The sequence below is a fragment of the Equus quagga genome, chromosome 2 (assembly GCF_021613505.1).
Source record: "Equus quagga isolate Etosha38 chromosome 2, UCLA_HA_Equagga_1.0, whole genome shotgun sequence".
NCBI lineage: Eukaryota > Metazoa > Chordata > Mammalia > Perissodactyla > Equidae > Equus > Equus quagga.
The window spans coordinates 93,891,039-93,904,631 of NC_060268.1; the positions used below are offsets into that span (position 1 = coordinate 93,891,039).

Below are 13,593 nucleotides of genomic sequence, written 5' to 3' on the forward strand. Positions count from 1 at the left end.
CTATTTCAGAAGCTGAGAACATTTTTTAATATAGACATATGTATATTTTAGTTGCTTGTAACTTGAATAATTTCTGTGCTTACTTTGGTTGTACCTTCTTTATTCCAGGGTAGTGATCCAGGTGGGCAGGGCAGGCGTGTGTGTGTGTATGTGTGTGTGTGTGATGAGCTGTAAGATTGTGAAGGTGAGTCCTTAATGCAGGAATCTGAACTTGTGTTTATACCAGTAGGCAGAGTTTTGAGATAGGAGATGAGGTGTTTCTTGTGTCAGACTTTGAGTGTGATGGAAAACATGAAAGTTTTAAAGTGACAGGTTTTTCAGTTAACACAAAACCTTAAGTGATGAGATGAGGGGCTTAGCTGTTTGGAGGCGTCCATGGGGCACGACCCTAAATTGTCTCTGAGAATTGCTTCACAAGTGGAGTCATTTACTCTGCCTCTGGACTCAAGCTTGAAAAGGCTGTGTGCAGAGCTTTAAGTGGCAACTAGAACCTTGAACTGGACAGCCAGGAATGCAGCTGATGGCGCTGGGCATTGAGGTCGCCAAAGGGCATGAGAGCAGCGAGGCGGCTGCCCCAAAGCTGCTGGCTGGAGGCCCCCTCTCCCACCAGGGCTCAGCTTTGCACCTCGGTGGGCTGCTGCCTTCTTTTAAAGGATTGTTGTGCATCTGCTATATGTCATAGACTGTTATGCATTCTCATGTTTGTCGTTAAATCTCCCAATCTTAAAAGACAAGTATTATTTTTCTCTCTTTAAGGGGAAAAAGAAGCTCCGGAAGATGATGTAACATTTCTAGGGTCATAAGGCAAAGTAACTACGAAGTAGCAGTCAAGCCTAGGTCCTCTGATTTCAAATCTGGTTCTCTATATTCCATGAGAGTTCCTAGAATAGTTGCAACTAATATTTTCTATTTTTTCCAAATCTACTCCCGCATCCCCCAGCATGCACCACATTGATGTGTAGGCTGCTGTGCGACCACGAAGAAGCGTGTAAGCGTAGAGTCCCATTTTTCCCAATCTTGTTGTCAAGTCGCAGATGCCCTTCTGTCCCTTCGTACTGCCTCCCCTCCAGGTTTGTCCATCTCCTGGCCGTAGGTCCTTTGTTTTAGTTTTGAAAGAGCCCTGCCATCCCTCACAGGAGGAGCAGTGAGAGGCAGGAGAGCAGTGCTTGGATGAAGAAGAAACTCATTTATTTAGCAAGTATTTGGTGTGCACCTGTTGTGTGTTAGCCCTTAGGGATTCAGTGATGAACAAGACAGACACTGTCCTGCCTTCATGGAATCAGACATTACAAAGGTCACTTCAGAGTTACAGTGGAGTAAGTACCATGAAGGAGAGGAACAGGTTGTTAGAAAGAGTGTACAGTGGGAGAAACTCATCACAGTGCCGCTGACTACTGGGAAAACAGGAAAGGAGAAGGGCACGTGGCTCCCCTGGTTCTCTTTGTGGGTAGCCTCTTGCCTTCTCAAGTCTTTTTGGCTGACTAATGAAATGTCACTGGGGCTGCTAGAGCCACTAACACTTATGCATCTCTTCCCTCCCCCTCCCCAAGCTCTGTGGGCCTTGAAGACTCAGATACTTTGCATATACACAAATACACTAATATAATTTGATGACTTGAAAGACCTTCGAGATCATATAGTCTGAGCCTTCATTTTACAGCCAGGCCTGGTAATGACTAGCGTAGCATTACACAGGTGGCAGCGCACAGGACTAGGATCCAGGTCAGGTGAAATGAGCACCAGCACACCAGGCTGCCAGATAATCATGTGAGCCATAAATTGTGCTGGGTGCTTGGTGCTTGAATGCCAAGTTCAACCAGCTGAGGCTTGAGTGGCTGGGAGAGGGGTTGGTACAGAAGAGAGACAGGAAGCTGGCCATTGGAAGGGTCTAATAGAAGGTGACATGCTTGGGCATTGAAATGCCATTATGTATCTTTAGACATCCGGGCTTTTCCAAAGAAAAACAGGGATGCACAAATTGGTGAAATTGACAACTGAATGTGTATAGATGCTGAGAAATGTCCATGTTGAAAAATGACAATTTTGAATTTTCATAGTCTAACAGAATGCCAATCTTCCTTGGGGAAACCGTTATTCTTATATCTGGAGTCGTCTTGTTGTGTAGAAATTCATACTTGTGCCTGAAGATTCAATTAACAAAACTTCAGAAATTCTGTAGATGGGCTATTTACAGAACATTTCATACCAATTTTATTCAAATACTCCTATGATTGTATTATTTTCTTTCATTAAGTGACTACCAAAGGAACAGGCCATTTCTAAAACTGTACTCTATCTCTTCTCTAAAATTTGGGCTAAGAAACTTATATTTTTAAACTGTTTTTGAGCAACTGCTTAACATAAGAAGCTTATATACAGTATGATAAACCGATATTGCATCAAAATATGTATAGAAATAGTACATTTTAAAAATTTAGATTTCAAGGTTCATATGTGTAATCCCCTGCAATAGAGACATTTGAAACAGGGAACCTAATGATCTTTTGTGCAATAAAATGGGCCTTTGGGGATAATCTGTGCACAAGTGCTCTTAAGGCATCCAGTCCTTAAACTTCCTGAGCGGGTGTCCGGGGCCTGTCACGGTTCCGTGTGGTGTATTGCCAGCGCCCTTTCACCACGCCTAGGGAGCTTTCCACCAGGAGCAGAGGTGGCTTCTCCTGCGTGCTCTGAGAAATGGCTGAAACCAAAGCTGGCCACAGGAATTTCCTGACCCTCCTACCTACAGATGTTTGAAGAGCCGTGTGTGCCAGCATGCTCGTCCACATGACTGGGATGAAATGCTTAGAATGCGATCCAGGTGTGTCAGAGCAAGGCCGCGGGTCTCCATCCCGCTTCATCTTCTCTTCCCCTCAGCTTTGTTTTTTAACTGAGCAGCCAGCAGAAGCTAAATGAGTCCTTCCCTCTACACTCCTCCCACCACCAATAGTCTACGACTGAACCAAAAAACACGAGTCAGCTAGGATGCCTTACCTTCATCCTCCACTGGTAACACACACACACACCTTTCCAAGATGGGACTGCTAGCGCTGGGCTTTTTTGCCCTTTCTCATTCTCTCTTCTGTCTCCTAACCTCCCCACCCCTCCCGCTGCACACAGATCCCTTCTCTTCCTTTTTGCTCCCCCAGTTTCTTCTGCCCCTTGTTCTGACCTTTCCAGGCGGGGAGACTTGGATTTTTAATCTTACTTCAGGCAGAATCTCCAAATAAAATATTTGGCTCAGTGCATAGGACTTCTTGCATTCCCCAAATTGGGTCTGAGTTTTAGGAGAGTCCATTATAGTCTAAATATCTTAGAGGTGGAAAGTTGGGCTTCCCACTTATACTTGGGCGTGACAGATAATGTTTAACCATGATGGAGGCTCACGGGCAAAGAACATCGGGTGGAACAATAGGATTCAGCAAACATGGGCCAGAGGCCCTGTAGTACAAGGGGTGCAGGAAATGTGGGGTGGTAAATGTTTTTTGCAATTTTTGAGATGAAGGGAGGTTGTAGCCATGGCCTGAGCCTGAGAGTGTCCACTGGCCTGGGCCTCATGTGATTTTCGCAGCTTTATGGAACTACCCCATGTATGGAGGACAGAGGGCTCAGCAGCAGAAGCAAACCAGAATGAGCCGTAACCATTAAGTCTGCCCACGTTTACTTAAAAAGATGGAATTGAGGCTTCAAATCAAACTGCATCCATTTAATAACACTGCAGTTGAACATAAATGAAAAAAGCAATCACTTAGTGGTTAAGGAAGCTGTCTTTGTAGTCTGACTGCCTGGGTTCGAATTGTGTTGGGTGGATCGTGTTGGGAGCTCTGAATCATGGTGGCTGGATCTAACTACTGTGAGGCATAGCTCTCTTGTTTATAAAATGGAAGAATACGATGGTGAGGAGTAAACGAAGGAGCACATGTAAGAGTGTAGAACAGTGCTTAGCACGTGATAAGCTCTCCGTGAATTTAGCTGTTCTTATCTGAAAGAAAAGTACCCAAAGCTGCTCTTTCTCTTTTTATCTGGTCTTTAGGGAAATACCTTAGAATATTTTACAAAACATAATGTGGGCCTTAATTATTGCTAGTGAAAACCTCTTTCTCTGTTCTTTCAAAAGCAAATCTTAGTCTTGGGTAGCCAGATTTCACTTTACCTTGATGACGCAAACGTGTGCCTCAGGCACCAGGAGAGGCTGTCTGCTCCCAGGTCCTCCTGTTTAGGGACATCTTCAAAGGCCACACCCACCGTGTAGTCCAAACGCTCATCCACCTCCACCTCCCAGTAGTGGCGCCCTCGGACTGGAATTAGGTTTCCCAAGACAGCAACACACCTGGTTTTAGAGAGTGGAAGCATGTGTGATTTGGGGTGACCGAAGCCTGGCAGTGCAGGTGGGTGACACCGACCGCCGGGGCAGTCAGTTGGGCTGTGAATGTGGAGGCAGGTGTGCTGCACACCTCCCTGGTGAAGCTCCCCAGCCTGGGCTCTCAGAGCTCCCCCGACTGACGCTGAAGATGAGGAGAGGACTGTCACACTGCTGGTCACGGGACAGGAGGAGACAAACCAATAGAAAATCTGTGTTTGCCTTTTTAAGTGGTTAGGCTTTTATAGGAATGGAAAAGGTTTGGTTCACTTATTCATAAAAAAGAAAGGGATTGAAATCTCACAGAAGGTAGCATAGGCGAGGAACCACAGGCTGCGGGTTGAGCGTGGAGGGTCTTTGAGCTGGTGCTGCCATTAGAGACAACTACAGGTAGAAGACGAGAATTCCCATCTCAGAGGCAGACCCAAGAACAAAATAGCCAACTCCTCACAAATTATCACAATCTGTCTCCAAGATTTCACTGGGAACAGCAACCCTTACGCAGGTCAGAGTTCTGTTTTGTTCCACAACAAAGCCCTGTACAGAGCAAGGTTCTCGGTGGAAATCAGGTCACGTCAGTATCTCCCAAGTGAATATTCCACCTCCTGCAGGAGCCTCCTATGTTAGCCAAACGATGGTGCTCCCCAAGTCCCCAGGCACATTTATCCAGCTGTCATTACCACATTAACTCTACTCTCAGAACCCCAGTTTCTGAGTGCGCACCCACAGCTTTGGGAAGGAGCGTGCACATTAGTGAACTCCTCATCTGTAAAATGAAGCCATGTCTGTTCCAACCTCCAGCCGTTTCCACCCCCCCATTGTTTCTAACTCAGAAGGTCCCAAACTGAAATGATCACATTCCTCCCCCTCCCACCTACCAAAGTTTGTGTTTGGCTGTGGTGGGGAGGGGTACGTAGCGCTCACGTGTTCTGCATTTTGCTTAATAGACTCATTACGCAGTGAGCCAAGGCAGAAAACTAAGGAATAATATAGTGGCTACAAGCTCAGCTTCTAGTTTCATTCCGACTCCAGCTTTTAATGGCAGTGTGCCCTTGGGTAAATTTCTTAACTTCTCTGTGCCACAATTTTCTCATCTGTCAAATGGGACTGATAATAGCATGGCCCTCACAGGCTGTCGTGATGATTCAGTGAGAGAATCCATGCAAAGTGCTGGGACGGTGTCCAGCTCTTGAGGAGCACCCTGTGAATAGGGCAATGCTATGACAGTCCCTGCCTGACCTGTCCTTCTGCTGGCCCCTCAGCCAGTTGGCCGCTCTCCGTGTTGGTTTTGTGTGCTGATTATCTGCTGAATCCATCGCCCTCTTGTCCACCCTCCTGCTGATTTCGTTCAGGCCTCCACCGCCTCCTCTCTGGTCTCCGTGTTCCCCATCTGCCTCTCCCCCTCCTGCCCCAGCTCACGCTTCACCACATAGTGTGATCTTTCTGAAACGTAAATCTGATCACGTCATTCCGCTCCTTGAATTCTCCAACAATTCCCACCACCTAAAGGATAAAATACACACTTTTTTTTTGCACTGGACCTTATCTATTCTGCCTCGTCCTCCACCTCTTCCCATTATGGACCCTCTACTGCCAACACTAAACTGTAGTTCTCCAAACATCTGACCTTTCTGGCCCCTATTGTTTGTACATGTACAGGGCTCTGGATCTGCCTTGTTGGCCTGGAGAATTATTTATCCTTCAAGACCTTGCCCCTCCGAGAAGCTTCCTTCCTGAGACTCCTACGATGCCTTATTGGTACTCCAACCCTTTATATGGGTATCTTTTACAAATGTGTCTCCCCCACTTGCCTGAGTCTCAGGTGGGCAGGGGCTGTGGTTCCAGCTCTTGACCCCGGCACACAGCGTGGTGTCTCACACGCAACAGATGTTTTGGTAACAAGATATATGGGACGCAGCTTGGCTGGACCCCAAAAAGCCAAGAACAGGACAGTAGGCGGTGAGTAGTCCCATATTTCAACATGAGATACTATACCACCTACACAGGACTTGCAAAGGAGGTGGCCAAAAACTGGTTTTGCAACTTTTAGTGTAACACCAGCAGGTTGGAACTGAAGATGCTTAAGGCTGTGTCTGCTCAGAGAGCTGTATTTTTTTTAAAGATTGGCACCTGCGCTAACATCTGTTGCTAATCTTCTTTTTGTTTTTTTGTCTCCTTCTCCCCAAAGCCTCTCAGTACATAGTTGTATATTCTAGTTGTGAGTCTTTCTAGTTGTGGTATGTGGGATGCCACCTCAGCATGGCCTGAAGAGCAGGGCCACGTCCGCACCCAGGACCCGAACCAGCAAACCCCTGGGCCATGGAAGCAGAGCGTGGGAACTTAACCACGCGGCCATGGGCCGGCCCCCCAGAGAGCTTTCTCATAGCTCACACACAGAGTGGAGCAGGTGTGTGTTTTCAGAGGACCAGGTGTGACTGGAACCCACCAGAGGAGTGCTGTCTCTGTTGTTTTGAGGGGATTCTGTCCAAGACAGCTTCCCGCAACGGTTGAGGAGACCTCGGCAGAAAGAGCCTAGAGTTGTAGTGTTGGAGGTTGATGGGTTGTGAGGGCCACAAGAGGCAGGGGGACTCCCATCAGAGGGGCCTACCTGGGGGATTGCTGAGGAGCCCACGGGCATGCCCGTGAGGGAAAGAGTCAGCTTTAAATGTCACACTGGTACAGCCAATGTTGAAAACAGGACAGCAGGCCCCGAATGGAGTCCCTTAGGGTAAGGGACGTCACCAAACCGAGACAACTTAGTTCCAGTTTTGGCTCTCCCAGAAACGGAATCTTAAACCTGTCGATCAGGAGTCGCCTGATCAGCACCAGTTGGGCGATCCGCCTGACAGACTCCTGCCATCCCCTTAAGGAAAGTAACCTTGCCAAAGCCAACCCACCGCTTTGCCTAGTGTAGCTTCCTTGTTCCTGCTCCCTTGTGCCTATAAATGTCGTTCCTTTTGTGCAGCTCCTCGGAACTCCTTTCTGTCTGCTAGATTGGAAGCTGCCCAATTCACGAATCATTGTATAAAGCCAATAAAATCTTTAAAATGTACTTAGTTGAATTTTGTTTTTAACACAAGTAGGAGCTTTATTGCTTGGTTCTCCTCTCCATGCCCCCAACCCTGGGTTGAACGGGCAGAGGTGGGAAAGGATAACGTCCCACCATGCCCTGTGCAGTGCTGCTCTTTCACGCCAGTGCTCACATGTAGGAGGTGTGTAACACATACGCAGTGAAAAAGGCCCGCGGGCAGCCAGCTTGGGGACCGGGAGGACCAGGCAAGGGACCTGGATGCAGTCTTCATCAGTGCACCTCCGGCCCCCATAGGAGAGCCCCTTTTCTGCCTCAGAAGATCCTCTTGACTCTTAAGTCAGCCTACCGAGACCTCTTTTTGCCCTGACTACCAGGAGGCTGAGAGCCACGTTTAATGTTTAATCAATCTTAGGAGCAGAATTAGCTCTTGCCTATCTATGTTCTTCTTTTTCTTCCATTGCTTTAATTTTGCTGTTTCAGTAGAGTGCATTTGCCCCTTATTTCAGTCCTTCTTTAAGTATTTGGAAGGAAAGTAGATATAAATCACTTCGACATCGCATACTAAGCTCTGGAAAGAGCAATAGATCTAGACAGACAGCGTGCATCTTTGGTGGCCACCCCCACCTCTGGGCGCACACTGCTGCGGGCACCGTTTTCCCCACTGACTCTGCCCGAGGCTCGCTCGATCACCAGTTTCTCCTGGGGGAGCTTTCGCAATGTGGGGGAAGGAGCACCGGGCTCTCACTGGGAGGCCGGGTTCTTGTTTCTGTGCTCTCACGGCCGGACACATGACCCTCATCCCGTCGCCTCCCGACCTGACTCTCCAGCCCTGGCAGCCCTGGAGTCAGCGGCCACCGCAGTCTCTTCTGCCTGCACCACCCGGATCCCTTCTCCCCCATCCCCAGCCTCCCCTCCCTTCCCAGCCCCTATCCCCACACTCATTTCTGGGATTTCTTTCCCCCTTCAAGGCTGCATCTGTTTGTCATAATCCAGTTTTACCTGAATAACAGCGTTACTAGGGAGGTTCACAGAATGTTCCAGTGAGCGGTTGATAAAGTACCTCGTAAACCGGGTGTTGCTGGCGGGCAGCTCCCCGGCGGAGGTTTTCCTTTCGCTTCGTACAACCGTGAGCCCATCCTCAGAAATGGTCAGCCAGGGGTGACAGGTCTGCTCGTTGAGGTGGAAGTAGCTGCCTGCAAGGGGAGGACACACAGGGAGGTCCCCAGCCAGTCACGCCACTGCCTTCTCAACACTGACCCTCCCTGCAGGCAGAGGGCTGACGACACGCCGCCGGCTTAGCTCCTGGGTGATGCTAGCAGGCCTGGACCTCCAGTAATAATGACCCTCGCAGTAATGACAGCCATTACCATGGACGGGGCTGTCACTGTGTGTTGAGTACTAGGCTAAGCTGGGTGTGACTCTTAACCTCATCCAGTCCCCATAGTGACCCTTAGCAAAGGATAGAACTCAGACTCGAACCCCAGCCCCTCTGAGTCCAGAGGCTGTGCTCTTACCTTCGAGGCTATAAATGCCTGCACAGGGACAAGAATTTCTAACCTACCTGCCGAGGGAAAACGGTACTGAGGGAATTCTTAATGATCAATATGACAAAGGTTTGCAAAATTCAACATTCGACTTCCACTTAGGGCACTGGGGAAGAAGGAAGGAGATATAGCCATCCCTAAATCAGGCTTACAGAGCTCCTCAAGAAGTAGAACAGAATAGACTGAATAAAAAATTATTTAGTGAAAAAAAAATCTATTATGTAGGAACATAGAAACTCGTTCTCCATTATCGTCTCTTCGCCAAGCTCCTCTTTTCTTAAGTTCCCATTCTATCACTTCTCATTGTCTCAAACCCTAGTTCAGGCATTGCCATCAAGCTGCGCACAATTATTTTCACAATTCGATGCTGCTGGAAATTTCGTTTGCTATCTGAGCTGACTTGCGAGGGCGAGGCAGCTTCCCACCCTGCAGCTGACACACGTGCAGCCCCTGCTCCCTAGTCCCAAACAAGGATTATTGTTGAATATATAGTGTTTTTTGCTGATACATGTTCACTTAAGTTTTTCATAAATACACTCTTAAAAAATTATTTGAACAAACGAATTCAGAGAGGATTGAATCGTCAAGAGCTGGCTGTACCTTTGCTCTGTTCTATTTTATTGAAACAGCCAGAATTTGACGTTTCAAAACACCAGGTCAGCACAGGAAATCAGAAGTACCAGCCAACCAAAGGGAGGCCCAGCACATCAGGAAAGAACACCCTCATCCTGACACCAGGGCTCAGCCCCACCACCTTCCGGGGCCACTTCCCTTGTTTTTCCATCTGTGTGGAAGGAACACAAGTGGGGGCTAGTCCCATACCTCTCCTCCTGGCATTAGAAATGAGGACATAATGACACAATGGCCCTCAGTGAAAGAGCCCCGTCAAGGGATTGTTGTCCCTGGAGCCCTGGGCCCAGGCTCCCTCTTCTCTTGCTCGCCTGCATGTCACTCAATCAGCCAGCCTGGGCAGGCCCTGCTCACTCAGGTGTGAGAAGAGCCACCGTGGGCAAGCTCAGGACACAGAGCCACAGCAGCCTGGGGACAGCAGGAGATGTATGGCACGTTTCTAGTGATGGCTCTGCTCACTCGAGACTTGGACATGACATGTGACAATTCGATGGCATCAAAGGCAAGTGAGAAGTGGGGAGGAGCTGGACTTGGGGATATGGGTACCCACTAGGGCCAGTCAGGGCCTGGGGGGAGGCAGGGGGCCAGGTCTGAGTTGGGCCTGTGGGTGGGGAGGTGCTTGGGCTGATAATGGGAACAGGGAGATGAGCCGAGGCGGAATTTCCTAAAGACCCCGTCCCAGGGGTGGTGATCAGCCTGTGTGAGGTATGAGGTGTCCGGGCCACCCAGGTCCAGCGTGACAAGCCTCCAGCCCTCCTGAGGGGCGTGGAGATAAACCTTGAGTTCCAATGCTTGCTCAGCCACCAGGTTGCTCTACGCCCTGGGCCTTCAGTCTCCGCATCTGTCAAGGGGCACTGCAGGGCAGTGCTCAGCCCTGAGCCATTCCCGCCCTGACGGGCCACGTGTTCACATCGGTGAACACACCTAGCTCCCTGGCATATCAGCAGGGAGGCTGCCACAAGCAGTCTCTCTGGGTCCCAGAGAGTACGTGGCAGGGCACAGACCTGTGGTGTGGACCGTGGCAGGCTGGCTCCTCGCGCTGGGGCCCCCCACGTTGAGGGCGCGCACGTAGATTGTGTAGCTCTGCCGGGGCTGCAGCTGCACCAGGGCCTCGCAGGTCGGGATGCCCACCACAGACCTGGGCGGGGAAGCAGAGCTGCAGTCACTGTGGGGCGGGCGCGCCGGGGTGGGTGGGCCCAGCACCAGGCCAGCCTCGCGAAGCTGGGATGTTTAACTCACCCTCGTGCCCCCCTCCTCTGACCCACATCAGCATGGCCTCGAGTGTCAGCCCGCTTCCGTGCTCCCTCCAATGGCCTCGGGGCCACTTTCCTCATTTCCTTGTTCCTCCTGTGGTTGTCTGCCCTCCAAGCTGCCCACCCCAGTTTCCCAGACCCATAGCATGGTGCTTGGCATGCGTCTAACGCTGCATCCGTGGAGGCGAGCACGGCATGCAATCCAGCATGCCTCCATCTGTCTCGCGGGATCAGAACCTCTCAGAGCACGAGGACCATTACCTCAGTACAGTGCGGGCCCAGGGCAGGCTCTCGATCTGTCTTTATGAACAAGGGACTCTGACCAGAGCTGAAAAGGCCCACCAAGCCCACTGCGGTTAACCCCTTTGAGAGCAGCTGCCTGTTGGGAAGAAGCCAATCTATTCCAGTTGTACCCCACAGGAACACAAGCCTGTAATTGCCACTGTCTGTGTTCCTGTGGTTGCCAACTCCATTTCAGTCCACTGGGGAAGAGAAGCCTTCAGAGTGATGCCTGTTGACAGATATGATGCCCTCACCTGACGAGGCCAGGCTGTCCAGGTCACCTCTGAGGTAGCCGCTCCAGGCCAGAGGGCGCTTTTACATAGTCATTCAACAAACATTAACTAAGCACCTTAGGTTCCAGGCACTGTATAGGGAGGCCCTGGGGAAAACAGAATGTAGTCCCTGCCTTCATGGAGCTTACTGTCTAGACAGGAAGAGAGGCACTCCTCAAGTCATCCCTGGAAGAAATGGAGGATGGGAACCATGACAAGTTGAAAATAAGGTGTACAATAGGGGGAGAGGTGATTTTTGAGCTGAGCTCTGAACAATGACTATGAGGTGATTGCATGAAAAGTGAATAGAGGAGTCTCCTACATAGAAGAAGAAGCACATGCAAAGTCCCTGTGGCAGGAAGGAGCATGGGAAGTAGGAGGAACTAAACTATGACAAGTGTGGCTGGAGCCAGACAGGGAGGAGGAGCTGGTGTGGGATAAGCAGGAGAGGCAGGAAGGGGTCAGAAGCTGTGAAGGAATCTGCCTTTTCTTCAGAGCAATGGGATGCCGTGATGAGATTTGTGCTAGGAAAGTAGGCGCCACCCCAGATCAGATCACCTAGGTCGCTGACCAGCCCTCTGAGGACCCCCATCATTATTGGCTGGTCCCAGGTGTCAGATGCTCCTAAAGTATCAGCACAAATTGCAAAGGAAATCTGACCCATCCAGGGGGTCCAGAACCCCTGGACCCTCCCTCCCTGCACCTGAGTATCTCTAGAAGTGAATGACAAGGTCAGCCCTGATGTGGCTGTGGACACAGGAACTCTACTCGGAACAGATGGCTGGGTGGGATGGATGGTCAGGCACCAAGCCTGGCATTTAGCATCAAAGAATCTGCCTCCCTAACCGTTGACCCCAAACTCCCCCTCCTCCATTTCTCCAGGGCCAGGTGGGTGCATCCCACGCTGCACAGCAGGACAACCGCGGGACTTGGTGGCCGGTACTGGGCTGCCTGGCTGGTTCACTCCTCTTCCGGAAGCTTCTAGACTGCCTGGTTGTAAACCAGAGGTACATCCACGTCTCCTCCACTGTGCACAGCTGTAGCCTCGCAGGGTCTGAGCCCAGCCCTCATCCACCTGTGAACCCCTCCAGCTCTCCACCGCCAGGGGACGAAGATGAGCTTCCAGGTGGCCGACTGGCATGGACACAATGTTCTCTGTACGTTGACCTCTGCTCGCTTGTTTCTGCCTCACGCCGTTCTCCCCTTCCCTGTGGAGTCCCAGCCAGGTGGGTCTTCCCCTCCCCCCAGTACGTCAAGCTCACTCCTGCCCGGGAACGCCCCTGCACCCACGATTCTCAGAGCTCAGTCCTTCCCATTCCCCCGGGTCTCAGTTCAGACGTCCACTCTGTCCAAAGTAAGTCCCCACCTTCACCACGTTCTCAATTTTATTACCTTCCTTTTTCTGTCATACCACGGTGTATGTTATGCATTTGTTTGTTTTCTCAGTTTTTATTTCTGCCACTCGACTGTCAGCTCCATACGGGCCGGAAATTTGTCTGTCCAGTCCACTAACAGTGAGGGCCAGGGCCTGGCGCCACCTAGGGCCGCAGGCCCTGTCGAATGAACGATGGTAAACCTCAGCTGGGCTAAAGCAGCAACCCTGAGCGTCACCCACGGGTTCTTACCCGCTCACTCGTCACTCACCTTCAATAGTGGCAGTCCAGCTACTTCTCACGAAAACTAAGCCTCCTAAAACTAAGGTCACCAATTCTGACCATCTCTCCAGACTCTGCACATCTCCTAAGCTGTGTCATTGTGTCAGGTGTTGAGGCCTCTCGTGCTCAGCAAATGCCCCCCGTGACTCACTCAGTTACGCCCGAGGCCTCCGGCGTTTCCGCCTGGGTCAGCTCCACCGTGTACGAGTCCACAGGATTGAGGTTCCCGGACTCCCAGCAAATCAGCGCAGCCTCTTCGCAGCTCCTTATCTCTTTGCTTTTGATAACGGGAGGAGAAGGCGCTAAAGGCAGGGGAAGGGAGAGACCAACAGCCATTCTGTTCATATCCAGCCATTTCGTCCAGAGAAGGGGCAAACCTCAGCCTCTCTCCCCACAAAAGAGACTCAGTGCAAGCAAAAGCAAAGCAGCTGCTATCGACTGAATGTCTGTGTCCCCCCACATCCATGTGTGGAAGCCCCTTTCCTCCCCGGGAGGACACAGCGAAAAAGACAGCCGTCCACGAACCAGACACGAATCTGCCCGCGCCTTCATCTTGGCCTTCCCAGCCT

The 13,593-nt window shown here is 50.5% G+C and overlaps 1 protein-coding gene across 8 annotated transcripts in view; it reads right to left on the reverse strand.

Annotated features, from left to right (window-relative positions):
- Window positions 1-2: 2 nt before the first annotated feature.
- The window catches only part of FSD2 (fibronectin type III and SPRY domain containing 2), a 49,591-nt gene continuing 36,000 nt past the window's right edge, over window positions 3-13,593 (reverse strand). For all 8 annotated transcript variants that reach the window (XM_046653795.1, XM_046653796.1, XM_046653798.1 and 5 more), the window contains 5 exons: window positions 13,176-13,326; window positions 10,567-10,700; window positions 8,449-8,581; window positions 4,151-4,327; window positions 3-2,141 (listed from right to left, as the gene is read on the reverse strand). In XM_046653795.1, coding sequence (XP_046509751.1) covers window positions 1,889-2,141; window positions 4,151-4,327; window positions 8,449-8,581; window positions 10,567-10,700; window positions 13,176-13,326 — 848 coding nt within the window. In that variant the 3' untranslated portion in view covers window positions 3-1,888. The remainder of the gene's footprint in view (window positions 2,142-4,150; window positions 4,328-8,448; window positions 8,582-10,566; window positions 10,701-13,175; window positions 13,327-13,593) is intronic.